The sequence below is a fragment of the Pan troglodytes genome, chromosome 12, assembly GCF_028858775.2.
Source record: "Pan troglodytes isolate AG18354 chromosome 12, NHGRI_mPanTro3-v2.0_pri, whole genome shotgun sequence".
NCBI lineage: Eukaryota > Metazoa > Chordata > Mammalia > Primates > Hominidae > Pan > Pan troglodytes.
Window position 1 is genome coordinate 105,133,826 of NC_072410.2, and position 20,593 is coordinate 105,154,418.

General features: G+C 37.0%; 1 protein-coding gene across 11 annotated transcripts in view; it reads left to right on the top strand.

The window, feature by feature from the left end:
* SMC6 (structural maintenance of chromosomes 6) overlaps positions 1-20,593 on the top strand; it is an 87,438-nt gene that overhangs the window by 14,108 nt on the left and 52,737 nt on the right. For 7 of the 11 annotated variants that reach the window (XR_010149627.1, XR_010149625.1, XR_010149626.1 and 4 more), the window contains 7 exons: positions 1,481-1,586; positions 7,938-8,074; positions 8,676-8,737; positions 13,330-13,410; positions 14,438-14,539; positions 18,536-18,655; positions 18,759-18,857. Coding sequence is in view for 8 of the 11 variants with exons in the window: in XM_001136387.7 (XP_001136387.1) it covers positions 1,481-1,586; positions 7,938-8,074; positions 8,676-8,737; positions 13,330-13,410; positions 14,438-14,539; positions 18,536-18,655; positions 18,759-18,857 (707 nt within the window). In the remaining 3 variants the exon portion in view is untranslated. The remainder of the gene's footprint in view (positions 1-1,480; positions 1,587-7,937; positions 8,075-8,675; positions 8,738-13,329; positions 13,411-14,437; positions 14,540-18,535; positions 18,656-18,758; positions 18,858-20,593) is intronic. The other 4 variants (XM_054677698.2, XM_063790098.1, XM_016947646.4 and 1 more) reach the window with 1 other exon arrangement.

Consider the following 20,593-nt stretch of genomic DNA (forward strand, 5'->3'; position numbering starts at 1 on the left):
TCACCCAGGCTGGACTACACTGGTGTGATCATAGCTCATTGCAGCCTTGAACTCCTGGGCTCAAGCTATCCTCTTGCCTCAGCTTTGAAGGTAGCTAGGACCACAGGCACATGCCACTATGCCTTCCTAATTTATTTATTTATTTTTTTGAGACAGAATCTTGCTTTATTGCCCAGGCTGGAGTGCAGTGGTGCTATCTTGGCTCACTGTAACCTCTACCTCCCAGGTTCAAGTAATCCTCCCACCTTAGCCTCCCAAATAGCTGGGATTACAAGTGTGCACCACCACTCCCAGCTACTTTTTGTATTTTTAGTAGAAATGGGGTTTCACTATGTTGGCCAGACTGGTCTCGAACCCCTGGCCTCAAGTGATCCACCTGCCTTGGCCTCCCGAAGTGCTGTGATTACAGGCGTGAACCACTGTGCCCAGCCTGCCTGCTTCATTTTATTTTTTGTAGTGACCAGGTGTTTCTCTGTTGCTCAGGCTGGTCTCTCTGGTCTCAGATGAGCCTCCCACCTCAGCCTCCCAAAACGCTGGGATTACAGGTATGAGCCACCATACCTAGCCCTCAGCTTGTAATATTTTAGATCTGTTAGGGTATAAAGAAGTACACTTCTCAAATTCTCAAAGAGCTAGAAAATGAATAATATTCAAGTTACAAATAATAAGTGTCAAAATATTATATAAAAACATGTATATGACTTTGCTGATTTTTTTCTACTTAAGTTCATTCATTCAACAAATAATGCAAGTACTTATTATGTGCTAATATTAGGGATACAGTATTGAATGAAAGAGACAATATTCCTGTCCACATGGAGCTTACTTTTGAGGGATATTAACCGTGGTTTCTGGCTGGGCCCAGTGGCTCACATCTATAATCACAGTGCTTTGAGAGGCTAAGGCAGGAGGATCGCTTGAGAACTAGGAGTTTGAGACCACCCTGGGCAACATACCAACACTGTGTCTCTACAAAAAAAAATTAGCCGGGCATAGTGATGTGTGCCTGTAATCCCGGCTATTGAGGAGGCTGAGGCAGGAGGATAGCTTGAGCCCAGGAGTCCGAGGTTACAGTGAGCAATGATTGTGCCAATAGAATGTCATAAAAATTAGATGAATTAATAATATACGTGTAAATAGAGGGATGATTCATTTATTAGGTTGATAGGCCAAGGTGGTACAATGAAAGTTTTAGGTTGGAAAGGTGTCACAACAATTTTTACCATTTTCTTTTTAGTGGCAAAAATTTGATTCCTGAAATGTACTATTTTTTTGCTAATAATGGCAGTTCAATTTTTCCTTACATATATAACTTTTTTTTTTAAGTTGTTGCTTTGCACGGGAAGAAAATTAGAGTTGAATTTTAACATTTTGTTTTAAAGTGCGTCTCATTCATAAATCTTTTTGCATTACATGGTAGGAGTCAGCTTTTTCCTTTTTCTTTTAATGAATGTGATTTCTTCAACATCTGTTTCTTTAGGTGGGAAGAGTGCAGTACTCACAGCTCTCATAGTTGGTCTTGGTGGAAGAGCAGTTGCTACTAATAGAGGATCCTCTTTAAAAGGTTTTGTGAAAGATGGACAGAAGTAAGTGTTTGCTTTCTACCATCTATTTTCAATTCTTTAGTAAGAAAACAGTTACTTTAGATTCCCAGTTCACATAGACATGACTGGAAATGAAGTGCCTTCCCAGAACAGGAGCAGAGGTGTCCTATTTTTTCATTCCTTTCTTTTACCCCTTGTTGCTGGCATGGCTCACTGTTGCCTGTTACCCTCTCAAGACAGATAGCTTGTGTAACCTATTGCCATGTGCCTGGCCATCTTGCTTCTGTTACTTGCTGAAAGAAATGGCTGTGATAAATCTATGTACCCTGTTTAACAAGTGTTTATAAACCTTGCGAATTCCTGACTATTGACCCAAACCCAGCATCAGTGAGTCCACATTGATACGATAGTAGGGAGAGCAAAATCAGTGACCAGCCAAAGTGTCCCTGCACAAAACTTCTGTCTTTAGCTCTCTAAGAAGTCCCAAAATAAGAATTCTACTTTTTGACTCTGATTTTATACCCTTTAACCAAGTAGGTTGCCAGTGAGTTTAATTTGAGGACCACAATGACAGATCTGTTTTTAGTCTATCCCAGACCCTTGGTGAATAGTCATATCACTACTCTCTTTGGCTTTACATTTATATTTCTTTTTGTCATAGGTTGCCATCACATAGCTATATGTGAATTGTCCAGTTTGCATCATCATGGACTCACTGCTTTTTGTCCACTAGCTGTTCTGTCTTCAGGCTTGTCTCTTCATTCTTTTCCATACTGCCCCAGATACCTCTGAAGGGATCTTTGTTTTTCATAACAGCAAAATGCCCCAAATGCTGTCATACATCTTCTAGCATGAGGCTACTCCCATTCCTTCTTCTCATGCCCAGTGCGGAGAACTTTTGAAACTTTCATAATTAACACTAATATCTTTTTTCTCATTCAGTAGACTTTTCATTCTGCTCAGTGTTATATCCATTTACCTTCTATTTTATTACTAAAGAATAGAACAAAGACAGGATGTGAATCAGGCCTGCAGATTTCTTATGTATTCCTCAGAAGCCTTAGGAATCTTAACCTTAAGCCAAGATTTCCAAATTCACTCAAAAAAAAAGAAGAAAAGATACACACAAGATTATTTCCCATGGCCTATGGCCTTGGGAAAAAACTATTTGATAACAATTTCCAGCATAGTTTCTGTCTCCACTTCATGGGGCCCCAGTCCAGCAAAGTCTTCCTCTCACCACCAACCAAAATGATGTCTGTAGCAAAAAATTAGTTATTTTAACACCTTTAAGTTAATAGTATCAACTCTATTTCAGTTCATTATATTTAAAAATTTTTTTTAATTATTATTATTTACTAGTCATTAGAATCCATGAGAAATTCTTTTTTTTGAGACAGAGTCTCACTCTGTCACCCAGGCTGAAGTGCAGTAGTGCAATCTTGGCTCACTACAACCTCTACCTCCCGGGTTCAAGTGATTCTCATGCCTCACCCTCCCAAGTAGCTGGGACTACAGCCATGCCACCACGCCTGGCTAATTTTTTTTTTTTTTTTCGTATTTTTAGTAGAGAAGGGGCCTGGCCTCGAACTCCTGGGCTCAACTCCTGGGCTCAAGTGATCTACCTGCTTTGGCCTCCCAAAGTGCTGGAATTACAGGTGTGAGCCACCACACTCAGCCACAGTTCATTATACTTAACTATCCATTTCTTAGCTGTGCAAACAATCACCCAGTCTACTTGGCCAGATAGCACGTTGAATTTTCAGATACAGTCTTTAAGAAGAAATTATTTTTTATACACTGTTAAATGTTTTCTCAGTTAAATACTTTTTTCCCCCCATTTGAGAAGTACTTAGACCGGGGTAGAAGCTTCTCTCTGAGACCTGTCCTCTGAATACTATTTAATAAAAAAAGACTAGCTTAAACAAATCACCGACTTCTAAGGACATGGCTGCCTGTAGAGTGAAATAGTTATATTTTATTTTTTCTTTTCCAATACAAAATTGGGGGAAATATATTTTAAAACACAGTTAGTGACAGCTAGAAACTCTAACCTTAGCTCAGTCTTCTGTCTAAAAAACTAACTAAAAGCAGAGCTTTTCCACATCTTTATTGTTCTTATCTATCCCCTTCCTCATTGAAAACATTTGGCATTTATAAAATTTCCCTTGTTTTTATAGTCTCTGATTCTGTCATCACTTTTTTGCAGAATCAGCTTGTTGAGGTTTTTAGTTCTGCTCTTACTCTATTGCACATCTAAAGTCTATGAAGGAGTCTCACTTTGCCTGAAGAATGGTTGTCAGTGTGGTCCAGCACAAGTTTGAGGTAGTTCTAAGGACTCTATCCCTCCCTTCCCCCATCTCTAACATTACACTCGCCATTTGTGACACTTGGGCTGTGGGCCTCCTTTCTTGGGATATTTCAACTCTCCTTGGAGATGCTTGCCTAATACTGTTAGAAGAAGCCAGAGAACTGAACCTTGAGACATTGCCTGGGACTCATCCTTCTAATTATCCACCAAGCCTTTGCAGTGACACAGGGACTGAATGAATCCTCCTAATGTATCTCTTCACATGAAAACCTTTCTCAGTGACCCAAGGCCTCATGCCCTTTGCTATTTAGATTCTCTTTAAACATATACAGTTTACTGTTCCCTCCCTTGGCCTTCCTAATACCAAAGCTGGTAGCCTTGGGGTCTTTGCAGTAGTCTAATTTTTGACATCAGCTGTGGCACAAGGGTTATAGAGGGACAAAAACTCATTCTCTTGTTTTATGTTCCTGATTTATTTAGTCAGGGATACAGAACTTATTACAGATGAGCTGGTGACCCAGAGAAGGAGCAGTTGTATCATCTTTTTATATGACTTTTCTTATTCCTTGTTCTCATTGATGTGCACTGCTGCCAGTTACTTCCGTGTAGATAGATTGTTCCTGAGTTGAGAAAGAAGCCAAATTCTTACTGTGGCACTGCTTGTTTGTGTTGTCATTCTGAAAAAAATCTCATAGATAGTCTCTCTTTTCACTCATTGGGCTCTATGGCTGTTGACCCAAATTGAGCATCAGCGCAGACCGTATCAGTGTAAAGGGGAAGACTGCAGAGCTAGTACCCAGCTCAGTTGTCTCTGTCTTCCTGCAGAAGTGGTTTTTTTGTTTGTTTGTTTAGCAGTAATTATGAGGCTTTTTTATAAATGTTATTTTTTAGAAGTATTTTGCTTTCTTGTATTTATTAGATTCACATAGCAGGCCAGGCACTGTGGCTCACACTTGTAATCCTAGCACTTTCGAGCCCGAGTTGGGCAGATCACTTGAGGTCAGGAGTTCAAGACTAGCCTGGCCAACATGGCGAAACCCTGTCTCTACTAAAAATACAAAAATTAGCTGGATGTGGTGGTGGGTGCCTGTAATCTCAGCTATTGGGGAGGCTGAGGCAGGAGAATCATTTGAACCTGGGAGGCGGAGATTGCAGTGAGCCGAGATCATGCCACTGCACTCCAGCCTGGGCAACAGAGTGAGACTCTGTATCAAAAAGAAAAAAAGAAAAGAAAATTTATATAGCAGTAGGATGTCAGTGCCTCTGAAGTTCTCACTGTACTAAAGATAGTTTAAATACAAGGAGTAGCTAGGAATGAAGATAATAAAGTAGGTGTTTGGTAATCAAGAGAGGTGTTTGATAATTCAGAGAGCAAATATATGTAGTCATTTAAGAAATGTTTTCATGAGGTACTGTAACTTAATGCCAAGTAATCATACTAGCTAATGAAATAAAATATTCATTAGCTACATTATCAGAGGCCAGCCGCCCTTCCCCTCATACTTCAGTGGTTCTCAACCTTAACCGTTCATTAGAATCAACTTGGGGAGCTTTTAAAAAATCCCATTAATTGATTTTTCTGAGGCATATCTGTCTTAATTAGGTAATATTGTTTTTATAGAAAAACCACACCAATTTATTCAAGGTAGCTCTAGGAAAGGATATTTACCATAAAGATGCAGGGATATATATTCATGAAACTGCAGAGAGGAAATACTGCGGGGTCTCTTGAGGGACCAGACTGAGACCCTGTAAGAACCGAGTCACTTCTCTCTCTGGGGCTTTCTTTTAATTGCATCTCTGGCTGTCTCTGTGTGTCTTGTCTCTGGACCTCTGTCTTCCTCTCCCTCCCTTTGGTTTGTTCTGCAACTCTCCTCTGTGCACTTCCCTCACAATCCTAACTTAATTGGCTGTAGTTCTGTGTGTGTGCACTATGCTCTCCTGTCTCTCCTTGTGAAAAGTGTACAGGTAAGTGAGTGTGTTTCTCTCCATCACTGTCTCAAGTATGTGTACTTTCTTATTTTTTGCTAATCTTTGTTGCTGTGTGTCTTTGCATGTGCAGGCATTTATAAGTCTTACTGTCCTAGTCTGTAGGTGTATGTGTATAAGGAAGTGATCTTATGTTTTCTGTCCCTCTGGTTCACTGCCAGTATCTGTGAGTATGTTATGTCTTTTTATTAGCCTGCCTAAGTGGTTTCCAAAGAGCTTATCTGTTCTATTCAGACTTTTCTATTTTCTTATCAGACTATAATGCCCCAGATTGGTTTCTCTAGGTCTAGAGGCTCCATAACTTTGTAGCTCCCAGGATTCACCATCTCTCGACTTGATCATGTCTTAATTTGATTTTTTAAAACCTTTTTATTTTGAAATAATTGTAGATTTACAGAAATGTTGCAAAGATAGTACAATTTTCTGTATATCCTTCACCCAGTTTTCCTTAATGTAGATATCTTACGTAACTAAGATGCATTTATCAAAGCTATACAATTACCATTGGTACAATATCAACTAAACTACAGAATTCTGAAATTTTTTTAACCACATTTTCTTAGTTTGATTTTTTAAAGAAGAAAATCTGATTGCTTAGTTGGTAAAAAATTTCTATATTTAGCTCAATCCCAAGAGGATGGGATGGAAAATTATATCGTTGCTAAGCCCTTTCTGCTAGGGCACTTGTACAGAAAAGGATGGTGGAGCAACAGAGCAAACACTTCACTGTGTCTACTGTCTTAGCAGTAATTCACAATGAAGCTCATCTGGAATATTTCTTCCTGCATTTCCCACAAATGGGAACAGTTTTAGAGTATGATTACAAATTCACAAAAGCAAGTTTGTTCTGTTAAAGGTTTCGTTTAATTACCAATTAAAACACTTTTATATTAAGGGACTTTAGCATTTTGACAGATGCTCATATGAACCAGGTAAAATATCTGCTTTTATGTGTAAGAAAATTATATCTTTATTAATGTCCTTCATCAGCATCTTTGTTTTTCTACCAAGTCTTATTTTAACACAAGTTGGAGTACACAAATAAAGATTTTTTTTTTTACTCCTATAGATCTTAAAATATGCGTGGCTGTAAGTCCCTAAAACATCTTTAAAACTTTAAAAACTATAACAGAGCCTATTGGTTAGGCAGATTTATACTCATCATTTTATATGTGTGTTTAGCTGCATTGTACTATTTTAAAATACGTCTTTTTAATGCCAGTAAAGCTTTAAGAAATTTTGGGCTTTAGTTTCTTTTTTCTTTTTTTTTTTGAGACCGAGTCTCTCTCTCTCGCCCAGGCTGGAGTGCAATGGCACGATCTCAGCTCACTGCAACCTCTGCCTCCTGGGTTCAAGCGATTCTTCTGGCTCAGCTTCCCGAGTAGCTGGGATTACAGGCATGCACTACCATGCCCGGCTAATTTTTGTATTTTTTGTAGAGATGGGGTTTCGCCGTGTTGGCCAGGCTGGTGTCGAACTCCTGACCTCAAGTGATCCATCCACCTTGGCCTCGCAGAGTGCTGGGATTACAGGTGTGAGCCACTGTGCCCTGCCTAGTTACACTTCTTGATATCAAATGGTTTTATTTTTTATTGCCAAGTAATTGAAAAATTAAAATTACCTTTCTTAATTCTAATCCCCTTTGAAAATGTTAACTACTTTACCATAATTCTTACTTCATCATTCTTTAAAGGCCTACTGTCAAGCATGATGCTTTATATAACTTACAGTAGTCAGGCAGTATAATTTTGATTATATGATTTTTATAGGAAAATGTATAACTTATCTACATGTCTTGAAACAACCGAAACTTAATGGTTTTTGTGCAGATGTGCTATTTCTATTATGGATAGAATAGTCAGTCAATTATTTTTTTGAAGCTTCACTTATTCTCAACTTTATTTTTTTGTTAGGCACAGTATCGTTAACGTTATGCTGTAGTGAACAATCAGTGTCAGCTGTTGATGTAAAGCTAATTTGCAAATGAATTGGCCAAATTATTTGGTGGTTTTGAAAAATTTGAAAACTGTGGCAACCTAGTATTGTAATTACACTGTATCTTCATGTAACTTAGCTCAACCTCATTCTTTCAGCTCTGCAGATATCTCAATAACATTGAGGAACAGAGGAGATGATGCCTTTAAAGCCAGTGTGTATGGTAACTCTATACTTATACAGCAACACATCAGCATAGATGGAAGTCGATCTTATAAACTTAAAAGTGCAACAGGTTTGTTTTGATTCTCTTTTCATTTCTTATAAAATATTAGGAAATACTCAAAAAGAATTAGATGACTGCTGGTATTGATTGAACTATCTTCCTTGTAACATGATTGGTTGTGTGCATATATATATATACACACACACACACACGTGCATATGTTACACATGGTTGTTTTACCCCAGGATATTATAGCACCAAAAGCATGATTAGCAGAATTGGGGATTATTTGAAACAAGTTGTGCTATTTTGTTCTCACCTACAGACTTCCTATCACACCAGGGTTTTTATAGCATGTGGAAATAAATGGTTAGCAAAAGGTGCAAAATGACATAAAAGAAGAGGTGAGCATTTAGTTTTTAAAAAGAGATAGATAAGGAGCAAAATATGTTTAGCTGTGGGAACAAGATAAGCACCATTATTGCATGTGGGTACTTTTTCTTCCTCTGTACTTGTGCCATGTTCATTCATATTTGTACGTATTCAATGGTACCTTTCTTGATGATGCAATGAAAGCTAACTAATATTTATATTTTGTAAGTAACTATACATTTTTTCTGTGTTATGCCCTAGAAACAGTTTGGTTATTTCATATGTTTCTTATAACTAGGCTCCGTGGTTTCCACGAGGAAAGAAGAGCTGATTGCAATTCTTGATCATTTTAACATCCAGGTAATTGGTGAATTTGTGTTTCAGATTAATTCATACACCTTGTCATTTTTTTAGTGCGATTTCACTTGTGTAGAAAAAATTTAAATGGCCTCATATGAGTAAACTGACCACAGGAAGCATATGTGTAACTATTATCAATGAAGTTGTTTAAAATTTACTAATTCGGCCGGGTATGGTGGCTCACACCTGTAATCCCACCACTTTGGGAGACCAAGGCGGGTGGATCATCTGAGGTCAGGAGTTCAAGACCAGCCTGGCCAACATGGTGAAACCCCATCTCTACTAAAAATACAAAAAAAAAAAAAAAAAAATTAGCTGGGTGTGGTGGCGGGCGCCTGTAATCCTAGCTACTTGGGAGGCTGAGACAGGAGAATCACTTGAACCCAGGAGGCAGAGGTTGCGGTGAGCCAAGATTGTGCCACTGCACTCCAGCCTGGGCAACAAGAGTGAAACTCCATCTCAAAAAAAAAAAAAAAAGAATTTATTAATTCAACACAGGATTGTCAATACATAATATAATACCTTTAATTTGATAGACCAGTCAAGAGCATTTAGTCTATACTGCTCTAGGCTAAAATTTATCTTAATAAGGATGTCAAGTTTCTTTGCTTTTTGCTGTCCTAGTCAAAATAGCATCATTGTTCCCTAAACTCAGTTGCTAAACTCCTTTTTTTTTTTTTTTTTTTTTTTTCTGGATGAGTGTTTAGCTTCTAAAGTTGCTAAATTCTTAAAGAAAATTTATTCTAGAAAGATAAAGCATTTCTCTATTTTGGAGCTATTGATCACACTTGTAGGGGCCAAGGCTTAGTCCTTTCTGCTGAGATACTTTGGCTGAATTAATTGATAATAGGGTACATGTAGTTCTATAAACATTTACACAAGAATTACCTTTAGAAGACATCTAATCCAGGCTGTTTGTTTTGTAGATGAGAAACTGGGAGCCACAAAAAATAAATTTATACTTAAGGCTGTCTAGACGTGGTTACTGGTAGAACCTGGATTTGGGATCCAGGCATCCTGTTTCATTCTACTGTTCTATCCATTGTGCAATACTGCCTCGTTACAGAATTAAGAACACCAAGACTTGCCATCAAATAAAAAGAACAATTAGGAGTCTGGGTCTCTTTTCCAGTTTGGTTTAGAACAGAGGGTACAGAACTTTCTGTGATGGTGGAAATGTCCTGTATCTATGCTATTCAGTGGGGTAACCACTAGCCACATGTGGTTCTTGACTAACTTGAAATTGTGACTAAGAAATTGAATTTAATGGTTTTTTTGTAAGTAGAAAAAGCCACACGTAGCAAATGTGCCTGCTGCATATCAGACAGTACAAGTTTAGGAAAAATAATTCTTAAAATCTAGAGAAAAGCAGGTACAGCAAATAAATTTCAGACTAGAATGCAGGACAATTTATTAGAATCAGGAAAACCAAAAGTTAGAGTTGAGGAATCATGGGTGTTGGGAGAATCTTGAGGGGCATTCAGTATACTGTATAAGTACTCTGTATTTACCCTGTGTAGAATCTCCACCAGGTTTTCCTGTGCAAGTGCTTGAAAGGATAATGGTGGGGTAATCACCTCTGTCCAAGGCTTCTTCCTTCATCTGTGGACAGCTGTATTTATTAGAAAGTTTTCATTATGAGGAAAATTGAAAAAAGCCTATTTCTGTAAGCTCTCACTTCCTTGGGGAATGTAAAACATGTTATTCTCTGTTGAAATATTTAAAGATTCCTAGTCCTTTTCTTGCATGGTTTACTTAATGCATAACAAAAGATTCAGGTTCATTGATTAAAATGCAGAAAGTCTAGAGCTGTGTGGAGCACTTGAAGAGTGGGTAGCTCAAATTGAGATATGCAGTAATGTGAAATACCCAGCAGATTTTGAAAACTTAATATAAAGGAATAACTTAGTTTTTTATATTGATTACATGTTACAATGATAATATTTTGGTTATATTTGATTAAAAATATGTTATTAAATTTCACCTATTTCTCTATATTTTTAATGTGGCTACTAGTACATTTAAAATTGTTTGTGTGGGCTGGGTGCAGTGGCTCACATCTGTTATCCCCACACTTTGGGAGGCTGAGACGGGTGGATCACCTGAGGTCAGGAGTTCAAGACCAGGCTGGCCAACATGGTGAAACCCTGTCTCTACAAAAAAACACAAAAATTAGGCAGGCATGGTGGCACATGCCTTTAGTCCCAGCTACTCAGGAGGCTGATGTGAGAGAATTGTTTGAACCCAGGAGGCAGAGGTTGCAGTGAGCTGAGATCACGCCACTGCACTCCAGCCTGGGTGACACAGCGAGACCCTGTCTCAAAAAAAAAAAAAATTGTGTGTGACTTGGCGTATATTTTTCTTGGACATTGTTGGTCTAGCATAACCAGGAGGGAAGGGGATATTTAATATCTTTAAGTGTCTGATCATATTTGTCTTCTGTGCCTCCGTTTCTTATCCTCTTGCTGAAGTTTACCAGTTTTTGCTTTTTGCTTTTTTCAGGATTCTGACAGATAAAGCTACAACATTCTTTTTTTTTTTGGTTTGATTTTAGAGACTGGGTTTTGCCATGTTGCCCAGGCTAGTCTTGAACTCCTGGCCTCAAGTGATCCTCACACCTCGGCCTTGGCCTCCCAAAGTGCTGGCATGAGCCTTGGGACAGGGTCTCACTCTGTCGCCCAGGCTGGAATACAGCAGCATGATCACGACTCCCTGCAACCTCCATCTCTCAGGCTCAAGTGATCCTCCACCTCAGCCTCCTGAGAGCTGGTACTACAGGCGGGTACCATTACACCCGGCTAATTTTTGTACTTTTTGTAGAGACGGGGTTTCACCATGTTGCCTAGGCTGGTCTTGAACTCCTGGACTCAAGCAGTCCACCTGCCTCAGCCTCCCAAAGTGCTGAGATTATAGGTATTGAACCACTGTGCCTGGCCAAGATTCTTAAATAATCCCAAGAGGAGTATAACAAGTAGGAACTCCATTTCAAAAACAATGAGAAAGGTATAGAGAAATGAATATAAACTTCGGTGAAGCTTTTAATTGAAAGTTGATGTTAAGATGTTTGTTATTAGAGCTACTACTGCATTAGGTCTATTAAGAAGTCAGATGTAGTATGAAATGAAGAGCTGGGGGGGCTTTGTGAAAAAATATATGGCAGATGGAGTCTGGTCTATATAATAAGAAACATGTCACATGTAAAGTTTTGTTTATAACTACATAAATGTTTTTTATTATCTTGAAGAGAGGCCCAACATTGTACTTAAGAGAAATGTTTTAACCATTGGTATACCAACAAATTACACAATATTTTGTAGACGGTGAACATGAAGGGTTTAAAGTGTTTTTCATTTATACAATAACCTTATGAAGATTATTTTTAACATGTAAACTGATTTGTTAGTAATTGAGTAATGACCCTGAATCTTTTTGAAAAAAGTTGTATTTTTTCTATACTTTTCCAATTGTACTTTGATATCTTAACTTGTTAGGTGTATTAGTCAGGGTTCTCTAGAGGAACAGAATTAATAGGAGATTTTACATATATGTGTGTGTGTGTGTGAGTTTTAAATATTAACTCACATGATCACAAGGTCCCACAATAGGCTGTCTGCAAGCTGAGGAGCAAGGAGAGCCAGTCCAAGTCCCAAAACTTGAAGAACTTGGAGTCTAATGTTTGAGAGCAGGAAGCATACAGTTTTGGAGAAAGATGTAGGTTGGGAGGCTAGGCCAGTCTAGTCTTTTCACGTTTTTTCCACCTGCTTTATATTCCAACCACACTGGCAGCCAATTAGATGGTGCCCATCCAGATTAAGGATGGATCTGCCTTTCCCAGCCCACTGACTGAAATGTTAGTCTCCTTTGGCAATACCCTCGGGAACACACCCAGAATCAATACTTTGCATCCTTCAATCCAATCAGGTTTACACTCAGTAATAACCGTCACGTTAGGCAAAGGTAGTTTCATTCAAGCAATGACTAGTTTCCAAAAGATAGAAATGACTTCATTATTTTCATTTGTTTTACAATATCCTCATGAAGGAATAATATGAAGAACTTCTGTAAGAAAAATAGACAATACTTGTTGTCATGATTCTCATTAGAAATAACTGAGTTGGACTGTGTTTAGTTGGAGTAACTGACTTATCCAAGGCTACATAGGAAGTTAGCAACAGAGCTCAAACAAGAACCCGAGGTGGCTGACTCCTTACCATACTAGGACTCTTCCCATTCTGCTGTCCCATGATTAACCAGTGGCATGAGGGTAATATTCTATACAGCAGGTAAGAAGTGAAAAACTTTATAATAAAAACACTTTTTCACAGGGTTCTTATGCTTGTGCCCTCATGTACTGGTAGAATATTGAATGTTAACTATACCATATATGTTGGTATAATGAAATTTTAAATTATTTTTCCTGCATTATACATTTCTAGCTTTTTTTTAGTATTTTTATCCTAACGTTATAACCTTTGGCTATTGCTTGGCCTTCCTGATGGCACCATAGGTCACTTGTAATGTATGTTTCAGTTTTTACCTATCTTTAAAGCATTAAAGTAAAATATTCAAAAATGACTTTTTGTTTGTTTGAGGTGGATAATCCAGTTTCTGTTTTAACACAAGAAATGAGCAAGCAGTTCTTACAGTCTAAAAATGAAGGAGACAAATACAAAGTAAGTGGCACCAAAGTAAATATAAACCCATTTAAAAAGAATACCTTTAGGCATATTGTAAACAATATTATTGCTCACATAATGGAGGCTGAGTTTTTTTTTTTTTTCCTTAAAGCCATCTATTTAAAGTAATTCAATTTCCTAGATTAGGAAATTGTTAAGTAAGATGGGAGTATAATTTTTTTAAATCTTTGTTTTTACTTTTTGGCTTTTAATTCTTAATCTTTAAGGAAATACAGGGTAACAGTTGCTCCTACATACCTAATAACTTGTAAATCTTTTTTTTTTTTTTTTTTTAAGACAGAGCCTTGCTCTGTCTTCCAGGATAGAGTGCAGTGGTGCAATCTCGGCTCACTGCAGCTTCCACCCCTCAGGTTTAAGTGATTTTCGTGCCTCAGCCTCCCAAGGAGCTGGGGTTACAGGCATGTGACACCATGTCTAGCTAATTTTTGTATTTTTAGTAGAGATGGGGTTTCACCAGTTTGGCCAGGCTGGTCTCAAAATCCTGGCCTCAAGTGATCCACCTGCTTTGGCCTACCAAAGTGCTGGGATTACCGGTGTGAGCCACTGTGCCTGTAAATCTTAAACTATTAAAATTTTTAAAAACTAACAAAATACTTGACTATACTGCTAAATATTCTGTGTAGCCTTTTGAGTGAGTTTTGGTATTTCTTACTCTAAAAATTTAAGATGTACTAAGACCAACAATGCCAGTCTTTTCAGCTGTTTTTGCTTAAAGAATGGAATTAGTGAAAATGAGCTTATTACCACACCCCTCAGTGTTTTCTTTCATGGGGTTTTAAGAGCTTTTGCAAATGAACATGTGGATGTGAGCATAGTAGGTTCAGTCAATTTGAATCTGAAATATGATGTATTCTTTTGTGTTTGTGTGATTGCTTATGTTTTTAATGTCTTTTTACATCATTGATCTAAAAGTTTTCAGAAACTAAATTTTTCTTTTTCTTTTTAACAGTTCTATGGAAGTTTACAAACTCCTAATTGTGTTTTTTTTTGTTATTGATAATAGTTCTTCATGAAAGCAACGCAACTTGAACAGATGAAGGAAGATTATTCATACATTATGGAAACGAAAGAAAGAACAAAGGAGCAGATACATCAAGGAGAAGAGGTTTGTAAACAGTTAATGTAAATCTTTTTGAGATCAGCCAAATTCTTATAGTACTTACAGTAAATGATATTGTAAAACTATGTGTCTGTATATTTATATAAAACTAGTAAAATTTTTATAGCACTCTGAAGTATATGCAATGTAGTGTTTATATTCCGGGTATTAATTAGCTATTACTTTTTTATTTTGTAATAATGAGTGTGTACATGTCTTACTTTCTCTATTAGATTATAAGCTAGAGAACAGGGCAGTATCTTACATACTTATCCTCTGATAGTATGACTAATGGGTTCCACAATAAGGTATGGTAGTTTAAGTAGTTTAAAACCTATAAGTAGTTTAAAAACTGCAATATTTCTTCTGCTGGGATAATAAGCACAAGCTTCAAGCTGTTATTAAATATAGTATGCATTTATAATTATATACCGTAATCTACAAATCATAGTAATTATAACTCTAGTAAAATGTTAACATTCCTTAAGCAACTGGTAGGTTAGTGGCAGCTATGACATCCTTACTCACCAGGCTTGGCAGCTTGCAAATTTGCTTGCACTTTAAATCACTCATGCCAGCCATGACTTACTTCAATTTGTTTTTAAATCTGTTATATTTTGTTCTTATACTTTCTTCAGATTCCTAAAGATCCAACTTTCTGTGTGATAATCAGAGACCTCAAAATTTTAAGGCTTACATTATAGCTGTTTATCCAGCATATTAAGTCCCACCAATTTTATGTAATTCCATATCTTGTTCATTTGTTAGTTTTATATAACCAGTTGAGTTTTCGTCAACTTTGTAGCTTGTCCTTTTGAGGCAGGATTATACTAATGATTAAAGTCAAATTCATTATGTTATACTGACCTTTTTACTTCACATTTTTGAGGAATACATATTTTAAGTTAGGTCTACAGTTAGGTGGTTCATTAAATGAAAACTCAAAAATCAAGGATGAGTATATTTATTTTTATTTCCCACATTATCCTTTCAAACCTGGGTTATGTGGTGGTGTTTAAGGAGTTACTATAAACCACAGAAATACTAAAGCACACTTTCTTGGAATGTCAGTGTTGTTATTGGGGAAGGGAAATATTTGTATATTCAAACAAACTGTACCTACTATATATTACATTTATTATTTTTAATATAATTAATCAGGACTTGAAATAAATTTGTTTGTTTCAGACACTTGGGATTAAACACTTATTTTCTCCATGGTATACAAAGTATACCAGTAACAATTAAAGATATTGTAATTATGAAGTATAAGGAGCACTTCCCTAAATTATGTAGGAGAATTCCTGATGCATAATATGCACTCAATAATAACTTTTCTCTTAATTGGTGAAATACCCTGTATTCTCAAAATAAACTCTGGGTTTGAATAATTAAATCTTTAAGAAATAGCATGTAAAGGCTAGAAACTAGAATAATCATTTAGTCAATATTAAGTTCTTATCATGTGCCTTGTAGCATCGTGCTTTGGCCATGGTCATATAGTGACAGATAAATAGGATTCTTGGGATCATAGACCTAGTTATTCAGCAGAAAACATAGATGGTAAATAATTTGAGTATCGTGAGGACTACTAAAAGAGATGTAGACTAGACAACAGCACTTAATAGGGTACTGGCAGTGTCAGGGACAGTCATGATGGGGGAGTTATTAAGGAAGTGATGCCTAAGAAGAAAACTGAAGGATACCAGGCAAAGGATGGTGAAAGCAAGGAAGGATGTTCTAAGAGATAGCATGGTTAAAGCCTCAGGGGCAAGAAAGCATGTGTGCTTTTAAAAAACTGGAAGAATTCCAGATTGGCTAGAGTGTAAAACACAGGTGTGAGAGATGAGAGGCCAGGTTGTGGAGGACCTTATAAAATTTAGGGGGCAGTAGAAGACATGAAAATGGATGACTTCATTAATTGTGTATTTTCGGTAGATTACTCTGGTGTACAAGAGAATGAACTGCTATAAGGAGAGAAGAGATGTGGAAAGATTGATTAAGAAGGCATTATCATTGTCCAAAGAGATGATGATGGCTTAAGTTAAGGATATTGGTAGTAGTAAGAGAGAGAACTTTGAAATGATCTAGGCAGATGTTGTAGTGGACATGGAGAAGTAAAGTTAAGACAGAGGCATCAAAGGTGACTGAATGACCTCCAGATTAATTACTTTAGTAGTACAGTAAGTTTATTGAGATAGGAAGTTTGGGAAGAAAAGCCAGTTTTTCTTTTTTTTCTTTTCTTTTTTTTTTTTAAGAAAGCTGAATTATATTTTGAACACATTAATTTTGAGGTGCTTATAATAAAAGCATCCAAGTGGAAATGTGAAGTGGGAAGTTGGATATGTAAATTAAGAATACAGAAGTAAGTCTGGTCTCAATAAAAATTTGGGAGTTGTCAGTGTGCTATTAGTATATAAGCCAAAATAATAATTTAGATTGCTGAGATAGGGGAAAAGTGGGCCCAGGCCTGAACCGTGAGAAATTCTCATAGAAGCCATGAGAAGCCAAGGGCAGAGAGATTTTGAGAAGGAACCAGTCATGACTGTGAGATATACCGTGTGGTCCGACACTACATGAATTGACAAAACTCACTGTATTTAATGACATAATCTTCATAGATGACTATGGCAAGGTGGGTTTCAGTAGCAGTGAAAACAGTAGCCAGATTTGTGGAACTGGAAAATGTGAGGAGATGGAGGAGATAGAGACAATTTTCATGAAACCTGGATAGAAAGGGAAGAAGAATTTTAGAGGAGGAGGTGGTGCCAAGGGATGGGTATTGGTGGTTTTGTTTGTTAAGTTGGAAAGATGAGCAAGTAGGGATGAACATGAGTCATGAAGAGGGTAAAGTGGAAACAAAGATGAAAAGATGTGATGGAAAATCAGTGGATTTAGACCTTTGAGAAGATAGAAAAGGGGTAGAATCCAAGATATAGGTAGAGGATGGTATGGGTCTTAAATATGAGGCCACCTCTCTTGTTGCAAAAGGAAGGGATGGCTGCTTTAGATTTGTAGATTTTTGAGGGAATTTCTGTCTGATGGCTTCTAATTGTCTAAGCTGGAGAGAGGGAATGAATGAGGGAATATGGTGGCAGGGTGTATGAGGTGTATGAGGTTTGAAGAGAATGATAATAGATTGAAAGAATTTTGGAGAATGGGAAAGTGCATTAGATAGGGAAACAAAGTAAAGTCTACAGTGTTCAGGCCCAAGTTGAATATGGTAAGCATGAATGAAGGGTAGAGGCTGTCTACCCAGGTGGACAGAATATGAGGTCCATAAGCTACAGAAATTGTTTGAATATCACAGTATTTGATATTTTTAGTTAATTATTAAAAGTGAACTCAGTTCCTGGCTAACATGATGAAACCCCATCTCTACTAAAAATACAAAAATTAGCTGGGCGTGGTGGTGCATGCCTGTAGTCCCAGCTACTTGGGAGGCTGAGGCAGGAGAATCGCTTGAACCTGGGAGGTGGAGGTTGCAGTGAGCCGAGATTGTGCCGCTGCACTCCAGCCTGGTGACAGAGTGAGACTCTGTCTCAAAAAAAAAGAAAAAAAAGTGAACTTAGTTAAGAAAATTATAACTTGTTTGATTTTCAGAAATAAATTTCTTCTCATCCTTACATTCTCTTTGGAATACCTATTGACTCTGCTTTGAAGAACAGACCATCATGTCTATCAGATAGGGAATAAAGAGGGAAAATGGGAAAATGAGTTTTGGGATTTCTCTATATTTGTGTAGTCTTGAACCTTTAATTCCTTTGCTCTTCATCTGAAGAGTATTTGGCCATTTTTATAGTGCAGAAATTCACAAAATTATTGGACTTACTAAGTAAGTATACCAAAGAATCAAGAATAATTTTAAAAAATAGAAGTTATTTTTAAACAAATATTTATGTAGTACTTGTTTAGGCATTGTTTTTAAAAGAAATAGATTTGCAAAAATGTGTTTTCTCAACATTAATAAAAAATACGTCCGTTCTGTTTTCTTTTTTTAAGCGGCTTACTGAACTAAAGCGCCAGTGCGTAGAGAAAGAGGAACGTTTTCAAAGTATTGCTGGTTTAAGTACAATGAAGACTAATTTAGAGTCCTTGAAACATGAAATGGCTTGGGCAGTGGTAATTATCACTTAATTACTTGTTCACCTATCTATGTGATATGCAGAATGTATTTGGTTATTATTGTTAATCTGATCAATTTGCTACATAATTTCTTTTTTAGGTCAATGAAATTGAAAAACAATTGAATGCTATCAGAGATAATATCAAAATTGGAGAAGATCGTGCTGCTAGACTTGACAGGAAAATGGAAGAACAGCAGGTAATTACAGTTTTTTAAATGCAGATTTAATAGGTTGAATCATATGAAATTACAGATATTAGACTATTTATGACCCACCAAACCATCAGTTTCAGACAGTATATTTGTCTATATTTGAATTTATTGCTTAGGTGAAATAGACCTAAGCTTGTTTTCAAGGCCTGTTGTGGTGACTCTCTTTTGAAAAGAGTACTCTATCCATGATAAACCTGTCTGAGGCTAGGGCTCTAGAACTCATGCATATTGTCAGTGGAACTTTGTTACTGACAAGACATATAAGAAGAGCATGAAGCTTTTACTCTTTGGTTCATTAAGGAGTTGAAACACAAAAAGACCTGAGAAATAAAGGGGTGCTAGAATAATATAAATTAGAACCACATTAAAGGTAAGTATCAGAAAGTATGAGAACTCAGAACTGAAAACAATGCCCAGAGATTGCTAAGGGAACTGAGATTTATGGTCCAGAACCAAGATGGCATGTCAGAGGATTTCATATAGGTGGAAGGCAAGTAGGATTCATTGTTAGGTCTGTTAAGGTTAATTTCAGCCTGACATCTAAGAGTGCAGGTAGAAACTACCCTATCTAAAATTCAAGAAAGTCATAAAAGTCTTCCACACGGGCCTAGAGGTTACAGAAGTTGAGTGTTGAGTAAAGGCAGTCATTCTCTGTTGGGGCTTTCCATGTGGACCCTTTAACATTCAGCAGATCCACTCTTTATACTCACTCTTTCTGTTTTGAACAGCTTTATTGAGATATCATTCATAAACCACATAATTCACCCGTTTAAAGTGTATAATTCACTGGGTTTTAGTATACTCACAAGGTTGAGCAGCCAGAACTGTGGGGCTCCTCATGCTGTAATGCCAGAAGTAGAACTCCTAGTTTTTTCCTTCTTTACTCCCCTTCCCCCGCAAATGTACTCAATGTGTCAGTGTAGCTTACTTACCTCTTAGCATTTTCTCTACTTTGCTTAGGAAATTTCTTTCTGGCCCCCAAGCTTGGCTGTGGTATAGAATGTAATCTTTCCTAGCTTGCTTTTTCCTGTCTGCCTCCAAGATAAGCAAATTGATCTTTTTTTTCTTTTAAGGGTTATGACATTAATTCATCAGAGGTAATATATGAGTATGTAAAAATAGGTAAAGATAGGACACTTAGCGATTTCTGGGCTAAGTTTCTTACTCCCTCTTCAGGCAGTAAGTGGAATTTCAACCCTTTCCACCTCTCACCTTAAATTTTCATTTCTGAAAGAATATTCTGAAATTTTCACCAAGTATTTTTCTCTTCTCACCCTCAATTCTCAGCTTATCATCAGGTAAGGCCTTAAATACTTTCCTCCTCAAGCATTTCCCAGTCTAAAATGGAATCCAGTCTGCGTAATAGATGCTCACCTCTTTTTTAAATGGGAAAGGAGGATCATAAGGCTAGGTTATGTTTAGTTTTGTAGGCCTTTTTCTCCGTTTAAGCATTTGCATACTCTATGTTGTAATTGGCAAATTTCTGCAGGGTAAAGACTATCTTATTTTATCTTTATATCCTTACCACCTTGTCTTACATAAAGCCTTTCACATTGTGTGTGCTTGATTATTGCTTGTAGAATGACTGTTAAATGGAAGGTTTCTGAAGAAACAGTGTCTAAAGCAGACTTTAAACTTTTGTTAATTTAAAACTGAAAAATAATATGAATTATGTTTAGTTTGTATAAAACCTGGATCCAGCTTTCATTTTTATTAAAAAA